A 17,293-nucleotide genomic window follows, 5' to 3' on the forward strand; every position below is an offset into this window, starting at 1 on the left:
CCCTTAAATCCAGTTGAATTAATCAGATTGCAGTTCTGTGTAATCTTACTTGGGAGTAAGGCCTTTTGCATTCAGAGAGACTTTCATTCGAGTAGACATGCCTAACTGGGCTCCAGTTGTGTTCCAAACAGAGCAAACCCAATCCTGGACTATTAAACCCACCGCTTCTAGACACGTGTACTTTGAGTTTCAGGAACAGAAGGTTAAGACAGAAAATGACGGGACTACTACTACGCCTTCATTCACCGCTCGGATAATCTAAATTCTAGCGTTTAAGCCGATCTAGTCCCAAATGAAACCAATGAGGTCAGATTTTAGCACCAGGAGATGGGGCTGCGTCATTCGTTTCAATAACCTCCAATCCAAGACAGGTTAAATCCCAAGAAAGCATCTAATCCATTTTGACTGGGGCTAGTTCCGGAGTGGAAATTAGTTGGGGTCAGGCGGTATACATGTTAAGGGCCCTGCAGCTGCTGGATAATGACTCTAGCTCTGCTCCCATGTTGCAGGGAAAGTAGGTATGTTCCATGTGCAGTGCGCGCTTGGTTTTTCTTTGTGCATGCCTTGAGTAACTCTCCGGTTACATTCAAGGCATGTACGTGTGATTTAAAGACCACATTTACTCAGGTACTGGTGCTCTGTTTCCTTTGTAAAGGGAACGTACCGTGGCTCTTTCTTACCAACAGAAGAATGCAGGTACATGCCAATAGAAGGTACATGCAGGTACATGCCAGAGGGACCAGTGTTTATTGTGGCAACTGAACAGGGCTACTGTGTGGCCATGCCCTATACGCTGAGTCCAGAGGGATTTAGGTGAGAGGAGCGATGTTGAGAACGGCGGCTTTACATATACCCCTATTCAGTCTTGACACACTGAGTGAAACCCTCCCGTTGCTTCCCAATTGTGTATGTGTGTGTGTGGGGGTGTGCCTCTCTTTAGTATCCCTCTGAATGGTGGAGACGTTGGACAGAAGTAAGGGGGGGGCTCACCTGCAACCCCTGCTTGGAAGGCATCTGGTTGGCAACAATGCTGGAGGCTAGATTCACCATGTCCTACACCAGAAACCCAATTCCTATTTTCTTGGTACTGGATACCGACAGTGCAAGCCTCAGTCCTTCAAGCCAGGCCTCAGAAACCCGCTTTGGCTAACGGTGAATGGGATGCCCATAAAAGTCAGGGCCCGCCACATATTATCTCTTCAGATAAGCAGAAAAAGAACACTCTGTAAATTAACCCAAAGGAGGCAAAGCGTGTTAAAAAAATTGCTTGATGAGGTCTAATTATTTTCCAGAGGGGAAGGAATGTTGAGAGTTTCGGTGGAAGCGAGAAGGGGTGGAGACAGAGGAATTAGCCTGCTACAGAATCCTCGAGGCAGAGATTTGGAGGTATGGGGTAGAGTTTCCGGATGGTCCCTCCCCACATAATTTTTTCCTGGCTCCCGCTTTGCCCTGACGAGACCTCAACTTCTCTGTTTTTCCTGCTTGTCTCATCTTTTTTGGCTTGTCGGTATCTTCCTACCAACCATAAATAAAAATAAAAATAAAGAGTTTAAAGAACCATACACTGAGCTGCAAATCCCAGACGAAGACTCTGGGCTTTAAACTGCAGGGCATGCAAGTCGGAGCGAGGCAGCTGTTATCGCCGCCGCCCCCTCCCGAGTTTTGCAACATCTCAACCCCATCCCACACGCAAGCAAAGTCCCATAAACTTTCAGAAGAGCCCATTTCTAAATAAGATCAAACGTTAGCGCGTTTTGGAGAGCACCCCTTAAGTGGGTCTACTCAGAAGTAAGCCCTGTTTTATTCAGTGGGCATTACTCTCAGGAAAGTGCCTTCGGGGTTTCAGCCTTCGGGGTTTCACTTCACACCTGGCTTTAGGCAAGCATATTTCAGTACCCAGCAGCAGTAAATTAAGGACGTGTTTAACGCGCAGCCTCCGAGGCCAAAAGTACATGACGCTCAATCCAGTAAGTGTTTACTTCCAAGTGGGATTTTTTCTCAGATATGTGCACAGGACTGCAGCCTTCGACACTTATAACTGTGGCTGGATCACGCCCTCGATTTAATCGGTTTTTCTGTTTAACAGAGGACAGATTTCTTACTTTCTAACGTGATTGGGGGCTAAAGGATCCGAGACTAACAAAGCAATCCTGAGCAGTATTAGTCATCCTAAACGCGCCGATTTCAAAGACTGCAGTAACTTTGCACAGGACTGCACAGTTACTCTGTGTTGTGTACTGGTTGGAGTGTTAGATTAAGGTCTGGGAAACCAGGGGGAATCCCCACTCTGCCATGGAAGCTTACTGGGTGACCTTGAACCAGTCACACTGTCTTACCTAGGGTTACCATCCTCCAGGTACTAGCTGGAGATCTCCTGCTATTCCAACTGATCTCCAGCCGATAGAGATCAGTTCACCTGGAGAAAATGGCCTCTTCGGCAATTGGACTCTGTGGCATTCAAGTCCCTCCCCTCCCCAAACCTTGCCCTCCTCAGGCTCCACCCCAAAAACTTCCCGCCAGTTGCAAAGAGAGACCTGGCAACCCTACTCTCACCTGATAGGGTTGTTGCGAGGATAAAATGGAGGAAAGGAGAATGATGTGAGCTGCATTGGGTTCTGGCTGGGGAGAAAGGTGGAGTGTAAATGAAGAAACTAAATAAAACAGTATGCTGGTGTGGAGACCTTTTAACCACATTCGAGTTGCCCAGCCCTGACTTGGATAGTCCCAGGCTGGCCTGATCACATCAGATCTCAGATGGTTAGTATTTGGATGGCCAACTCCAAAGCACACCAGGCTTATGACGCGGAGGCAGGCAATGGCAAACCACCTCGGAATGTCTCCTGCCATGAAAACCCTATGGGGTCGCCATTAAGTCAACTGTGAGAGGACAGATTTCTTACTTTCTAACATTTGGTACTAAAGGCACACAATGACGGCACACACCAAACAAAAGTTGCTAAAAGGTAGCATTTATCTCCCTCTCCCGTTTATTGGGAGGGGCCGTGGCTCAGTGGTAGAGCATCTGCTTGGCATGCAGAAGGTCCCAGGTTCAATCCCCGGCATCTCTAATTAAAGGGACTAGGCAAGCAGGTGATGTGAAAGACCCCTGCCTGAGACCCTGGAGAGCCGCTGCCGGACTGAGTAGACAATACTGACTTCGATGGACCAAGGGCCTGATTCAGTAGAAGGCAGCTTTCACATGAACACATGAAGCTTCATATGTACCTTCATGCGTACCTTCACTACGTGGTGTTTATGGCACAGAACTTTTCGGTTCATGAAAAGATCTGTCTTATTCGAAACGATGCACCCTCCCCTGTCAACGAAAAGCACCACTAGAAGATGTCACTTGCGAGGCTAGCACAATTCAAAATGGCACAGCCCACGTAATATATTTATAAGGGGGAAAGGATCTAAAAAAGAGAAGGAAAAAAAGACCCACGTCAACTGCTCGATTCAGCCTTTGGATCTTAAGCAAGACCCCTTTGGAGAAACAACCAGGTTCCGTTGGGAGGCAAAATCCGCACAGCAGGAAAGAAGCAGCGGCGGTCAGGAGACGAATTCTGGCTGCAGCTGCTGCAGCGCAAATCCGGACCGGGCGTGCGCAATCTTTTCAGAAGGCTCCCCCGCTCCCCTTTGCCGACGGCGATCAAGGCAAAGCAAACCACGTAGTCACAACAGGCGGAAACGTCGCCGCTGACCCGAAGAAATTCGGCAAGATTGAATGGTCGCCAGTCTTTGGTTGGCCAGTTTGCGCACTCGCGGGGCTTAGAGACCGCTCCGATTGCATCGCTCCCTATGACCACCCACCCCGGTCCCAAGGTCGCCGGGCCCGCCCGAGTCCCGCTGAAATCAATGAGCTTTAAATGAGGGCTTAATCGGGATTGACTTCCTTTGGTCTGCGGCCGTTTCACTGGTCGGTCCCCGGTGCCGCTTGCTTCGCGCTAGAGGCGAGACCTGAAGCGCTCGGGAGAGCCGCGGTGGCCCAGCGGACAGAGAGCTGGAGCGTCACGGGAGAGGCGCGGGTGGGAATCCTCTCTCCAGGGCCGGTGCCAGCCATTTTTGCGCCCTACGCAAGGCTAACCCCTTGTGCCCCCCCCCCAATTGCTAACCAATTTTGAAAAATAGATGTCTTGTAGAAGAAATAAAAGCACAAAATGTTTTATAAGATGTTATAATCAATTCTGTTCCATAGCACTGTTGTGGTACTTAGCTTAAAATAAAAGATATAAATTGTCAGTTGAATTTTTCCCCCAAGAAACTAATTTGTTTAAAAATGGTGCCTCTCAGGCCAGTTCTGCGCCCCTCTGAGGTCTGCACCCTAGGCGACCGCCTAGTTCGCCCAATGGTAGCACCGGCCCTGCCTCTTTCGCTGTGAGACTGACCTGCCCGCCTCTGGAGAGGGGGCATAAAGAAAGAAATCATCTCAGCCTAATTTACTTCACAGGTCGATTTTTGAATAACTTGGTGGGGGGGGGGGCTAGGAGGAAGGGTGAGATAAAGGTGTAATAAAGAAATAGGCCCCACTGGATCCAGTTAGGAGCCACCTTCGTCTAAATGTGCAGACGGTCCTTAAGACAGAAAGTCTTACTTTATCCCAGGTTAGCTCAAAGATCACTTTCACTACTCCGACCGCCAAATACATGAGGCCGGGAGCAATCACTATCAGGTCTGCTCAGAACTAAGTCCCATTTTATTCAGCGGGGTTTACTCTCTGGAAAATTGTTTTACGATTACAGTCTCAGTTGGCTTCAAGGGAACGGCCCTGAATAGGGTTGCCAGCTCCAAGTTGGGAAATCCCTGGAGATTTTGGGGGTGCAGCCTGAGGAGGGTGAGATTTGGGAAGGGACTTCAATGCCATAGAGTCCAATTGCCAAAGCGGCCATTTTCTCCAGCTGAACTGATCTTTATCGGCTGGAGATCAGTTGAAATAGCAGGAGATCTCCGGCTAGTACCTGGAGGCTGGCAATAATAATAATAAGGCGGGCGCTCCCAAACAAGCTGAGGGCCCTCGGGCCCCACTGATTTCAAGGGGGGGGGGTTAAGCAGATGTTTTGAAGCTGCGGTCCGATGCACCTTTACTTGGGAACTAGCGATTCAGGCGGACTTTCTCTTCAGCAGCCCTGTCCACGGATTGAGCTTCAACCCTACTGCTGGAGTTAGGCGGAGGTGAGGCTGGCGTCAGATGCGCCTGTTCCTAGCCAGGCCCATTCATTGCTAGTCTAGTCGATTGGCGAGGCGCTGCATACCTATTCTCTCTAGTATCAGAGGAGCATGCCTATTATTTTGGGTGCGGTGGAACACAGGCAGGATGGTGGTGCTGCACTCATCTTGTTAGTGGCTTCCTAGAGGCACCTGGCTGGCCACTGTGTGAACAGACTGCTGGACTTGATGGGCCTTGGTCTGATCCAGCAGGGCCTTTCTTATGTTTTTATTGCTGAGTTAATGCTCATTGGATCGGACTGACCAAGTGAGGACCTTTGCCTGGGTCTTCCCAGTGTGTTTTGGGATAAGGCTCCAACCTACATCATCCGACGGATTTCTTCTGGCGCCCTGAGCTAGCACTGGGGCCTGAGTGTGCTGAGGAAACGGACGCATTACATTGCCCGGCCCAGTCATTCATAAAATACTTTATTGAAATAAAATCAATATTTCATGTTAATAAAAATCGATCGTAAAATTAACGTGTCGAATAACTTGGGGGTAACCCAGGACCTCAGACGGGGGGGGGGGGCGGGGAAGGACGGAAAAACTATCTTCTGCCTTGCCGGGACCACCTACCCCTCCCCCAGCGCCCACCCAGAGAGACAAGAAGGGGCGCCGATCTCCTTGTTTAAGTACAAAGGGAGGAGGAGGGATCCCTCAATCGCCCCCCGTAAATGGAACAGAATCAACTGGGAAGAGTCCACTAACCATTGCGTCACCCCTCTTCTTTCAGCTTGGCAGCTTCTTAAAAAGATAAAGCACTCGCAGGCCCCTCGGCTATTCCACCTGCTCCTCTTTAGCAGAAGGCAAATCCACGCGGTGGAAACAAGAACCGGAGCCGGCCTCAATGAGGTCTAGTCGATTGGCGAGGCGCGCAAGCCCAGAGGTCGGTCCCTGACAGCTGGAAGTGCCAACAGCGCTCAGGGAAAAGGCGCTTGGGATCGAGGCGCCTTCGGAGTCCCCGTCAGTCTTTGCGTTCAAGGCCCCCCCGGGGCTTGGCTATTCCTCCTGGCTGACCTGGCAGGGGGAACTGAGGCTCTCCGCTTGCTTGTCCGCTTCCTTGGCTCGCTCTTGCTCCGTCAACTGCTCGCTGGTGGGGATGGAATTTTTCTTCGGGCGCCCCTTGGGCTTGGTGGGAGACTCGAGTCCTCCGCCTTGCAGGACCTGCGAAAACCCAAAGGCCTCAGTTCTGGGGGGAGAAAACGACGCCAGGAAAGCCAGCTGACAAAACGTCAGGCTCACAGACATCCCTTTGGAAAAAATGCCCCACCGGAAGACATCCGTGGCCCGGGAGTTCGGTGCCAAGGAAAACACCTCGCGGCTGCTCTGGCATCTCCACCTGCCTTGCCCGGCCGCTTAGGCCAAGTGGCACCTTTTTATGGCAAGGCTGCTATGCCCGGCAGCAGCGGAAATTCAACAGGCAAAACTTTCTCCAGCCTGGCGGGGGAGGGGGGAGCCTGACCGGGGAGGGGGAAGCCTGACCTGGTGGGTTTGGCCTGACACGCTGCTAGTCAAGGCACAGTCGGAAAAATAATAAAAAAGAGGTCTATCTCGGGACTGTGTTTGGACCTCCACTTTCAGCCGAGCATCTTTCCCGAACCAAGCAAATCGACTCTGGCTTGTGGGGGGATCGATTAAGCGGGCACCGCTGGGGCTTCTGGAAAGGTATTTATATTCAGTTAGGGCAAGTTAACGGCTGCGATTTACTTTAAGGTGAGGGGAAGTTTTTGCTCCTGAAGCAAGAACATAAGAAAAGCCCTGCCGGATCAGACCAAGGCCCATCAAGTCCAGCAGTCTATTCACACAGTGGGCCAACCAGCCAGGTGCCTCTAGGAAGCCCGCAAACAAGACGACTGCAGAAGCACCATCCTGCCTGTGTTTCACAGCACCTAATATATTCGACATGCTCCTCTGATCATGGAGAGAATAGGTCTGGAGGCTCCAGAAAACTGTGATTTGCCTGGCAGTCCTAAACAGAGTTACACCTTCCCATTGACTTCAATGGAAGGGTGTAAGTCTGTTTAGGGCTGAATGCACACAGCCCCAATACGTCCACAGCCAGCAGGTATTAATAGCTGGCCGACGCCTCTCCTCACCGGGGGAAACGCACGTCCTTGAACTGTTCATGTGTACACTTCCTACGCTGGTGGAATCATAAAGACTTATATCATATTAAAAGTCATCGCCTCACCGATTTCAGTGGAGTTCAGTGGGCTTCCTAGAGTCATTTGGTTGGCCACTGTGTGAACAGACTGCTGGACTTGGTGGACCTTGGTCTGATCCAGCATGGCTTTTCTTATGTTCTTACATAAGACGGGCTAAAACTGTACAGTTAGAAAGTTAGCTATGGGACCAGTGCTGTTTAAATGGGAGCCTGTCCTATTGCACTGAGTTGGATCCTCTTTCAAATAAATATTTAGAGGATCGGGCTGCATCCCGTCCTTTGACAGTACAGTCCTAAGAAGAGTTACGCCCTTCTAAATCCATTGGCTTCAATAAGAGTGTAACTCTGTTTAGGATTGCACAGGGAATTGACATATATGGAAGGCACCGACAAATAACCACAGTAAAGAAGGCCTCATCTGCAAGCTATTTAAAGGTACCCTCGACACCCTCGACAGAATATCTAAATGGGGGGGGGGGGTTCTTGAGAAAATTAGGGTCACCCTCCCCAAGTAGAGCACTTTTCCGGCATTCTGATAAACAATCGACATCCAGTTAAAACTCCACATTTTAAATCCACGATTCATTCAAAAATGAATCACCCGATGGTTTCAGAGGGTCTGCGGTAGAACAGCTGAGTTCGAGTCTAGAAGCACCTTAGAGATCAACAAGCTTTTCGGTGTATGAACTTTCCAGAGTCAAGGCTGGTCTCTGAGGAAGGGATCTTTGACTGTGGAAAGCTCATACCCCCCCAAACCGTGTTGGTCTCTAAGGTGCTACTGAGCACCAGTCTAGCTAGTCGTTTGAGAGTGTCAGCAACAAGCCAGAGTTCAAATCCAGAGGCCGAAAGTGGGGGAGATGGTTCTCCCCTGCCAAGCGGTCGCTTCTCCGGAACAGACCACAATAGGTAAAGGCTGGCCCGGAAAATGCCAGAGCCGAAGTCTTCAGCCCTGCTGACCTGAAAATCTGCCACGCTGTTTTCGGCAGGGTTTGTTTCTTGTCTGGGAAAGTCGAGCACGCCAGTCCTAGAGAGTCAGGGAAATAATAGGTTCAAGCGCCTAAATCTGCATAGGATAGGCGTGTTCTTACTGGAATACGACCTCTTGCTTCCATTTGTTTTGGACCGGAGAGGTTCTGCCAGGTGACATCCATACTGGAGAAGAGGAGGGTGAGCGAAACCAAAGATTTCCTTTTTCTCAGTATCCCTTCAAGTACCTCAAGATGCCCTGATGTTATGGCCCCGCCCCTCCTCCCCCTTCACCCTATGGCGCTGACGGAATCTGTGGTTGCTTATGTAAATACGATGGGGGGGGGACAGAAATTTAATATATTTTTAACACACTTACTATTTTCTTCCACTTCATTCGTCTATTTTGGTACCAGGTTTTCACCTGCAGTTGACTCAGCCCCAGGGACTCCGCCAGGTCTATTCTGCAGGGAAGAGAAGGCATGTGTTGATCACCCAGTTCCTCTCGTCCTTCCCTTGCCCTCAGATCTTGTTTTTGTCCTCTAAAATCATCTCTTGTTTCCCAATTAATTCCTCCCACCCTCTCCTATCCTCTTTCCTACTGTAATGATTTCCCCCTTTCTCTGGGGCACTTTCACACATGCCCAATAATGCCCTTTCAATGCACTTTGTCAAATGGCAAAACCCACTTGCAAACCATCGTTAAAGTGGATTGAAAGGGCATTATTGGGCTTGCACGAAAGCTCTCTCTCTCTCTCTCTTTGGTAGCAGGATGCATAGCAGAGTACAAACATTGTTCATATGCCTGTACCAAAACCAAACCAAACAACCCCTCCAGATTCTCACACTGGAGGGCAAGCTCGCCTTCCTCTCCGTCTCCTGAAGGGGGAAAAGGTCACTGGGCCTGGCTGCTCAGCCTGGGGGACAAGGGAGTGGCCGGAGTTGGCGTCTTCCTCCAGTAGGGTGACCCTTGGCCTTGGCCTGCTGCCGGCTCCTGAAAACGGAGGGGGAGGGTGACCTCGGGAGGAGGCCTGGAAGAGGCAAGAGCGGATTTCCGGGGCTGACGTTTCCCAGGCCCTTCACCCCTCTCGGCTTGGAGAGGAGGAGGAGTTGGTTTTTATGTTCCAACTTTCTCTACCACTAAAGGAAGAATCAAACCGGCTTTCAGTCACCTTCCCCTCCCCACTAACAGACACCCTATGAGGTAGGTGGGGCTGAGAGAGCTGTGACTAGCCCAAGGTCACCCAGCTGGCTTCATGTGTAGGAGTGGGGAATCAAACCCAGTTCTCCAGATTAGAGTCCACGGCTCTTAACCACTACACCACGCTCCCTCTCCAAGCAACGTCTCTGGCTATTGCGCATTGGCAGCGGGGCTCCTCTCTGCGGACCAGATTGCCGCCTCACAGTAGCCCGCTGGGAGGGGATGCGGTTCTGCTTTGGACCCACCTGTCCGGCGTGGAGAGGTATTTCTGCTTCTCGAAGCGCTTCTCCAGCCCCATCAGCTGCAGCTCGGTGAAGACAGTGCGGCTCCGGCGACCTTTCTTGGCTTTGCCGCCGGCCTCGGGGACTCCTTGCTCCAGCTTCCCGCGGAGGTGCAGCTCCAGGGGCAGGTGAGGGGCCCCCGAGGCGCCTTGAAGCCCGGAGCCCGCGGCCAGCAGCGCCGAGCTCAGGCCCGAGCAGCCCAGCGGCGCCAGCGGGAACTTGAAGACGGCCGCCTGCTCCGCCTTCAGCACGGCTGCAAGGAGAGAGAAGGACAGGCTGAGACGCAGAGCCCGCCGGGCCGATCCCTCGCCGCCTTGGCAGCCCCGGCTCTCGCAGCTCTCCCCAGGGAGCTTACATTGCAACGGATCACAATAAAAGGCCACACGATTTGGCCTAGTAGTTACAGTGCTGGACACGGGAAGCTGCCTGAGTGACCTTGGGCTGTCCCTCAAATTCACTTACCTCGCAGGGTTGTTGTGAGGATAAGGTGGGGTAAGGAAGAGCCACGTAGGAGCCTCTAGGAGGGAGGCATAACAACGTATTGGACAGGTAGCCCCCAGGCTATCCAGAGCCTCCCCTCTTCACGCAGCCATGAGATTTCTAAGAAGAAACAGCGACCATTTATACATGGGAGGTTTTGCCTTGGGTTTGCCGCTCTCTAGATGCACATTTTCCTCAACCAGATTCTCAAAACTCAAAAATAAACCCCCATGCAGAGTTTTGAGAATTCAAATGGGGAAAATGTGCATCTAGAGAGCAGCAAAACCTCCCATGCATAAATGGCCAGCCTCTTCCCCCTGATCTCAAATCGCTAGCTAATTCGGATGGATTCCATGTACAGCCTACCTGCCCCCTCAGTTGATTCGGGCAAGTTAATATGGTCTCTTTCTCGTTTTTGTCTTCACAACAATCCAGTGAAGTAGGCTGGCCTGAGAGATCGTGCAGACTCAAGGTCACCCTTTCTGTCTCTGAATGAGGATTTGAATCCTGGTCAATATTCACTGATGGGCTTTCAATATTACTTACTGTAACTTCTTGGAGAGGGTTGAATCCTCTCCAGCAGAATGGGCTGCGTTCTATCATTAGGTTGCATTTCTATTTAAATCAATGGAGTTTGCTTGTAAATGTAGTGGACTGTACGCTGTAGAAAAGGTGTTGGCTGCATCTGTTCTCTTGTGCCCGGAGGAAATCCCCAGAGCAACGCTATAGGAAAGACGCACACAAAGAGGCTGTAGTCCTGTGCGCATTTATTTGGGGTACGCGCTAATGAACTTACTGGGGTTTACTTTCGAATAATCATCGGCTCCCATTACATGGAGAGAGCAATCTCAAGTAGGTCTACTCGGGATCCTACTTAGGTCTATTCAGTGGGGTATGTCCCCAGGAAAGAGTTCTTAGGATGGAACGGAGGGGCAAAGGGAGACGATTCCTTCTGAGGGTTTAGGCAAGGGAGGTGGGGTGGGGGAGGGGGATTGGAACCCAATCACTCTCTCGAGTCCTCCTCCCCAGCCAATCTGCTCCCGCCCAACAGAACTGGCTGCGATCCGAAATACTGCCAGTTGTGCATGGGAGGTTTTGCCTTGGATTTGCCGCTCACTAGATGCACATTTTCCCCGTCTGAATTGTCAAAACTCTGCATGGGGGCTTATTTTGGGCCATTTATGCATGGGAGGTTTTGGCTTGGATTTGCCGCTCTTTAGATGCACATTTTTCCCATCCAAATCCTCAAAACTCAACAATAAGCCCCCACGCAGAGTTCTGAGAATTCGGATGGGGAAAATGTGCATCTAGAGAGTGACAAATCCAAGCCAAAACCTCCCATGCATAAAAAGGCGAATCAGAGCTCCTTGGCCTCAAGTTGATCTGAAGTTGCAACAGCGACTGCAGGGAAGCACAGCCCATAGGGTAAATCTTCCGCTGGTCGTAAAGGAGGAGGATTGGACCCTACTTTGGGCAGCACATAAGACCCTACTGATGTCGACAGAACTTAGATCTCGACCTAGAGGGCTTGCTGCCAGTCTTGTGTTTGCATCTGTTCAAACCGTTTTTTTCCCCCTCCAGCTGCTTATAAGAAAAGCCATAAGTCCGTTCACACAGTGGCCAACCAGGTGCTTCTGAACCTGCCGTTCTCTATCATGTTATTTTTGCCCCCCCCCCAAATAACAAATCAAATGTTCCTTACGGCTACTAGAACTATAAAATAAATAGTTCCCGATTTTATAATACAGTCACTTCCGATTTTGTGAGCATATTAAAATACTGGAAGCACAGTAGGGGGATGAACTAAGAGCCGTCGATTTCCTCAAGGCTTGTTTTCAAAGCTCTTGTTTAGAAAATCGGCGTGTTCCTGAAACATTGTATGGACGTTGCAGCCCAGAAACCAGCACAAAACTCCATGTTTAGTATTTTTCTGGGAATGTATTGTTGACTGGGAAATTGCCTCAAATTTTCCATTAGAATAAACAACAGATGAAAGGGAACGCGCTTGGTTCTATACTGACAGCCTTCCCTTAGAACCTGCAGCTGGGATTTTAAAGTAAATTTAAATGTACACCAGATCAGAATGCAGTGGTGCAAAGAGATGTAAATTAGTCGTGCAGACAACCAGAGTAATAACCATCTTTTGAAACGAAAGTCTGAACCAGTGTTAAAGATGTCTACAGCATCGTTGTTACAATACGCAAAGATTGCTAGATTTCGGGCCCATGGTTTGATTTTTTTCAAAGGCCACGATCCAGTGAAAGTAAAGTGATATAAAACCACTTTGATTGCAAAGGGAGAAAGGGAAAATGCTTAGCAAGACAATCATATGCAAGTTTACTTATAAGTAAGTCCGGTCTTGTTCAAGGGTACTTACTCCCAAGTAAGTGAGTATAGGATTACTGCGTTAAGCTCTCCTATTAAAAACAACAGTGCAGAGGGCACCTCACACATATAGATGAATGACCCTTTCATTGCGCGTTGTGGCATGCTTACTCAGAAGTAAGTCCCGCTGCGTTCAGTGCACTTTATCCTAGGAAGTGCGCTTAGAAATGCAGCGTTAGAAGTGTAAGATACGTCCCAGTCGACTGGGGAACCCTCCTCCGCCGCAGCCGCGTAGGAAGTCGTTTTTTGCCTTGCTGAGGAAACGCACCGCCTTAGAAACAAGAAGGCGCAGTTCTCCCATCCACGGGGGGAGGGGGGAGAGACGGAAGAGGCACTCATCGACCAATCCCTCCTTGCAACAAAAATATCTAATTAAAAAACAGATTGCTTATTACTTCCCGTCTGTTCCTCAGAAAGGTTTTCTTTCTTTTTTTGCGCCGCCAACTCTGTTGGTGGCTGCATCCTGACTCTAGTGGTGCTAACCTGGGCAAACTTCAGTCCACACACACATTTCCTTGGCGTCCCGTCTTACTGATTTCAAAGGATTAATCGTAGTACCTGGATTCCATTTATTTCAGTGGCGATTTTTCCAAGTATTTTGACGGGGAGGGCACAAGTCGCCATAGGGAACTTCTTCCAACTTTAATAAAACACTTACAGAGCGAGTACCAACAACATGTCTGAGTGGGCAAACAGGGGTGGCAGCCAATGGTAGAACGAACCCCCCCCCCCGAAAAAGTTGACCGATCTGGAATGCTCATTCGGAATTTCCCTCACCCTTCGATCCGGAGAATTAGAAAAATTCCATTAGGAATGCCTATAATATTGATTTCCCAGATGGAAAAGTCGGGCTAACTTCCCCAACGGCTCCTTCCTGTCGGTTTTGCGTTTGACCGCAGGCCTTGGTGGCATCCGGATCCCCCAGTTGTACTGCGATAAAATGAAACTGTTCAGAGTGCCAGATTCCCATACAATCTGAGGCTATTTTACCGAGACCTTTCCGAAAGCATACCTGACCTCCGGAGGCACGTGCCACTTAGGAGATAGGCGCATTATATTTTTACGCGCCACAAAATGCGGCATATAAAGGCAAAGCGTGGAGGGACCTATTCCGGCAGCTCTAATGCCCGTTGCTAAGAGGGCTATGAAATAATGCGGGGAGAGAGAAATGGCTTGTGTGCAGGGTCAGATTCTGGTACAAGAATTTACATAAACTCTGGGAATGAACAATTGTTAGTCTTTAAGGTGCTACTGGACTCTTGCCCTTTTTGACTACTGCAAACAGACTAACACGGCTACCCACTGTGAATTATCTGGCAATGAAGTTGATTTACGCCAACGATCGAAGCAGTTTTAAGCCGCTTTATATATGGGTCATTGGTTTTGGGGAGGTTTCGTGTTTGTTTGTTGTTGGGGGTTGTTTTTTTTTTTTTTTTTTTTTTTTTTTTTGCCTTTTTAATCATTTTGGGGCACAAAATACAACCGATTGTCTCGGGAGAAATTGCACGGTTATACTATTTATTTCCGATATCAAACCCATCGATTCACAGCCTTTGAATCGATGCGAGTTGCTTCGACCTCCGAGTGTTTAGAATGTTTAGCCAGGAGGCGGCAACCGTTTACACGGAAGAAGGCAGAAAAAGGCCTTGCCAGATGGGGCTTGAGAGATTTTGCTCCGGTTTGGCCTGCTCTCGGGTTAGCGCCTCAGCAGAAAGGCTTGCCCCTCCGACCAAGCTCCGTTTCCAAACGGAGCAGGCTGTTTCTCGCCCCTCTGGGTAGGAGGCCCAAATCTGCGCTTTGATGACAGCAGAACAGCCTCCCTCCCCCCTTTCCTCTTCTCACAGGGGTGCCATTTGGAGGGAGAAGAGCAAAGAGGTTTCGGGAGGGAGGGGCCCAGGAGGTCAGCCGCAGGCAGCCAAGCCCCCCTCTTGGAGACTGGCAAGAGGAGGTGGCGAGGAAGTGGGGCGTGTGATGTGGTCGCTGCAAAGGCCTCCCAGAAACCCCGAAAGGTGCCCCCGAGGACCTGTGGGCGGATGGCTGGGTGGCCCCACAATGTCTTGCAGACGCGACTCCTGCAGTCAAATGTGGACAGCAGCCGGTGCCTTTTGGCCTTCCGGGAGGAAGGGGTCCAGGAGGCACGATCTGGGGACGATTTCTGTGGAGCCTCTGCCCCTACCCCTTCCAAGGCCCCAGTTGCTTAAGCCCAGGCCTGGAATCTTTTCCTTCAAGTTACTCTTCTTCGATTCGTTTCTTTTACTGCAGAGGCGGGTTTAGGGATACTAGACAAGCTACGACTGAAGGCGGCACCAGACCAGAGGCATAATAACAAGACAAACTAAATCACATACACACGCACACACACACACACCTTTTGATTGCGGCTGCTGACAACCCAGGCTCAAGCGGTTGGCTTTGGCAACCGAGAGAGACGAAGGTTCTCCTTTCTGCCAGAACGATCAAGTATTTTAAAACCACAAGGGGCCCCCATCAAGTCACAGTCAGGCCCTGTTATACTGCTGGGGGGGGGGTCTTCCATTTCCGGAGGGGGCCCATAAAATGGGAGATCCAATCCTGCTGCCCACGGCGGAGAAACTCTCTTTCCGTTGGGCCAAAGCGCTTCTCGACGCACCCGGCTCTCCTTCGCGTTGAAGTCCCGCTGAGTATATTGCCTGCTCCAACGCGTTTGGTGTCTTTGATGCCTGCGGGACCAAACGTTTGTTGGGCTGCCTGCTTCGGGCTCAACAGGTTGTGAGTCGGTCTATTTGTAAACACACTGGAACCATCCCCCTCCCCCCCAAAAAAAACTTCTCCGTGTTTCTCAGACGGTTGAGTCTAGCAAATTCGCCTTGAGTTGAGCAGAACTGATTTCAAGCTCTATTGTTTCAGAAGCCATTTATGCATGAAAGGTTTTTTGCCTTGGATTTGCTGCTCTATAGATGCGCATTTTCCTTTTCTGAATTCTCAGAACTCTGCATGGGGGCTCATTTTTGAATTTTAAGAATTTGGATGGGGAAAATGTTCATCTAGAGAACAGGAAATCCAAGGTAACACCTCCCATGCATAAATTGCCAGAGTGGTAGGAGAAGGGAGCTTAACCGTTTCAAGGCATTTGTCCACGTTAAAAGGAATGCTCTTGGTGTTCCTTTTCCCTGCATTAACCACATAACGGGTGCAATATTGAACACATGTATTCTGGAGGAACTTCTCACTAAAGTCTTCTGTGCGGTTAAACAGTGTGAAAGGCCGGTCCGCGGGTGTGAAGTCTCTCGGGTCGCCTTATTTCTTAGGGTCGCAGCCGAAGCGCACCCGGAGCCCTCGTATTGAACGGGACCGACACCAGGAGAGGACGGGTCTCACTGAAAGAGGTGGGCCTTCCCTCTCGTTCAACGCCCTTGAATTCCCCGCAAGGCCGTATCGCGACTCACCCTAAGGGCGCTGTTGCCTATATGGCCGTTCCGTTGACATCAGGTCGGCTGATACCCCACAAAGGGAATCGCGCCGCTGATCTCACCCGGGGATAAATTCAGCCTCGGTTGCCACGGAACAGAAACACGGCTAGGAAACTGGGGGTGGGGGGAGCCCCTGGGGCGATTCGCAGGCGGACAAAGGAAAACGCGGGCCGGATCGGAGCTCTTTCCGCCCCCCGCCCCCAAGAGCCAGCATCGCCCACCTGCCCGGGCCAAGATCGCCGAGGGGCGGCCCAGAGACTTACCCAAGGGGTTGTGGTAGGGCCGGGCCGAGAGGAGCGCCTTCACGCCGAACTTGAGCAGCTCCCCCGCCGGCGCCGAGCCTTTGGCGTCCGGGTGGTCGGTCAGGATCTCCTCGATCATAAAGCTCCGGTAGCGATGCGATCGGTGGTCGACGAAGGCTTCGGCGGGGAAGTAGTGAGCGGGGGCGCCCAGCTCCAGGGGGTGCTGCATGTTTGCGGGGAGCCAGGGGGAGCCCCCCGCCCAGCCCGGCCGAGGCCAGCCCAGCCTGCGAGCCTCAGAGCAGCCCCGCGGCGGGCGCTTCGGCCAGGGCGCCAAGAGGCCTCGGCCAGGCCGGGGCCATGCTGCTCTCCTCGGGGCCTCGATCGCTCCGCGGATCCCGTCAGATCGCCCCCCGCCGCCAGCCAGCCGATCTCCCGGCTGAGTGAGGCCGGCCCCGGGCGGCTCGAAGGCGCGGCCTCACAAGAGCCTGCTGCTTTCTCCGCCCCAGCGCCGCGCCGCACAACAGCCTATTATAGGGCTGGCGCTGGTCAGCGCTCGGGGGGCTGGGGAGGCTGGCGGGGGGGGAGGGAGGGAGCCCGGCGAGAGACGGGGAGGGGCGGAGGAGCCGGGACGGGTGCGCGATCCTGGGCCGGCGCAAGCAAATGAAGCTCCGCGGTAGACCGTCCCAGGAGCACGCCGCCCTCGCGCCGGCCCATGCCCTCCCCCAGGGGCATCCCCCCTCCCTGGGGCCAATTAGGACCCCGGACTATTTTGCGCCACCCGGCTCTTCCGAGAGGCTCTCCGGTCCACCCTGGCGCAAAGGTGGGGTCGCGCCCAACTTGTCGGGGCGATTGACAGCGACTTCAGGAGACGCGCTTAAGCAAGTCTCCGCAGAAGAAAGCCCCGTTTTGTTTGACGAGGC

At 51.5% G+C, this 17,293-nt stretch overlaps 1 protein-coding gene across 1 annotated transcript; it reads right to left on the minus strand.

Annotated features, from left to right (window-relative positions):
• Positions 1 to 6,198: 6,198 nt before the first annotated feature.
• Positions 6,199 to 16,632, minus strand: BARX1 (BARX homeobox 1). Its single transcript, XM_056865727.1, has 4 exons — positions 16,395 to 16,632; positions 9,782 to 10,070; positions 8,715 to 8,799; positions 6,199 to 6,369 (listed from the first exon to the last, which is right to left on the minus strand). Exons 1-4 carry the CDS (start codon positions 16,600 to 16,602, stop codon positions 6,205 to 6,207), a joined length of 747 nt encoding a protein of 248 aa, XP_056721705.1. The 5' UTR covers positions 16,603 to 16,632; the 3' UTR covers positions 6,199 to 6,204.
• Positions 16,633 to 17,293: the final 661 nt, after the last annotated feature.

This window comes from Euleptes europaea, chromosome 1, assembly GCF_029931775.1.
Source record: "Euleptes europaea isolate rEulEur1 chromosome 1, rEulEur1.hap1, whole genome shotgun sequence".
In the NCBI taxonomy this organism is placed as follows: Eukaryota; Metazoa; Chordata; class Lepidosauria; order Squamata; family Sphaerodactylidae; genus Euleptes; species Euleptes europaea.

What these genes read in the sequence shown, in the direction of transcription:
- BARX1 (XM_056865727.1), bottom strand. Translation starts at nt 16,602, where the DNA reads ATGCAGCACCCCCTGGAGCTGGGCGCCCCCGCTCACTACTTCCCCGCC. An exon ending in GCCCTACCACAACCCCTTGG is followed by an intron (nt 10,071 to 16,394) that starts GTAAGTCTCTGG and finishes CTCTCCTTGCAG; the next exon opens with CCGTGCTGAAGGCGGAGCAG. An exon ending in GAATGAAGTGGAAGAAAATA is followed by an intron (nt 6,370 to 8,714) that starts GTAAGTGTGTTA and finishes GGGTTTTCGCAG; the next exon opens with GTCCTGCAAGGCGGAGGACT.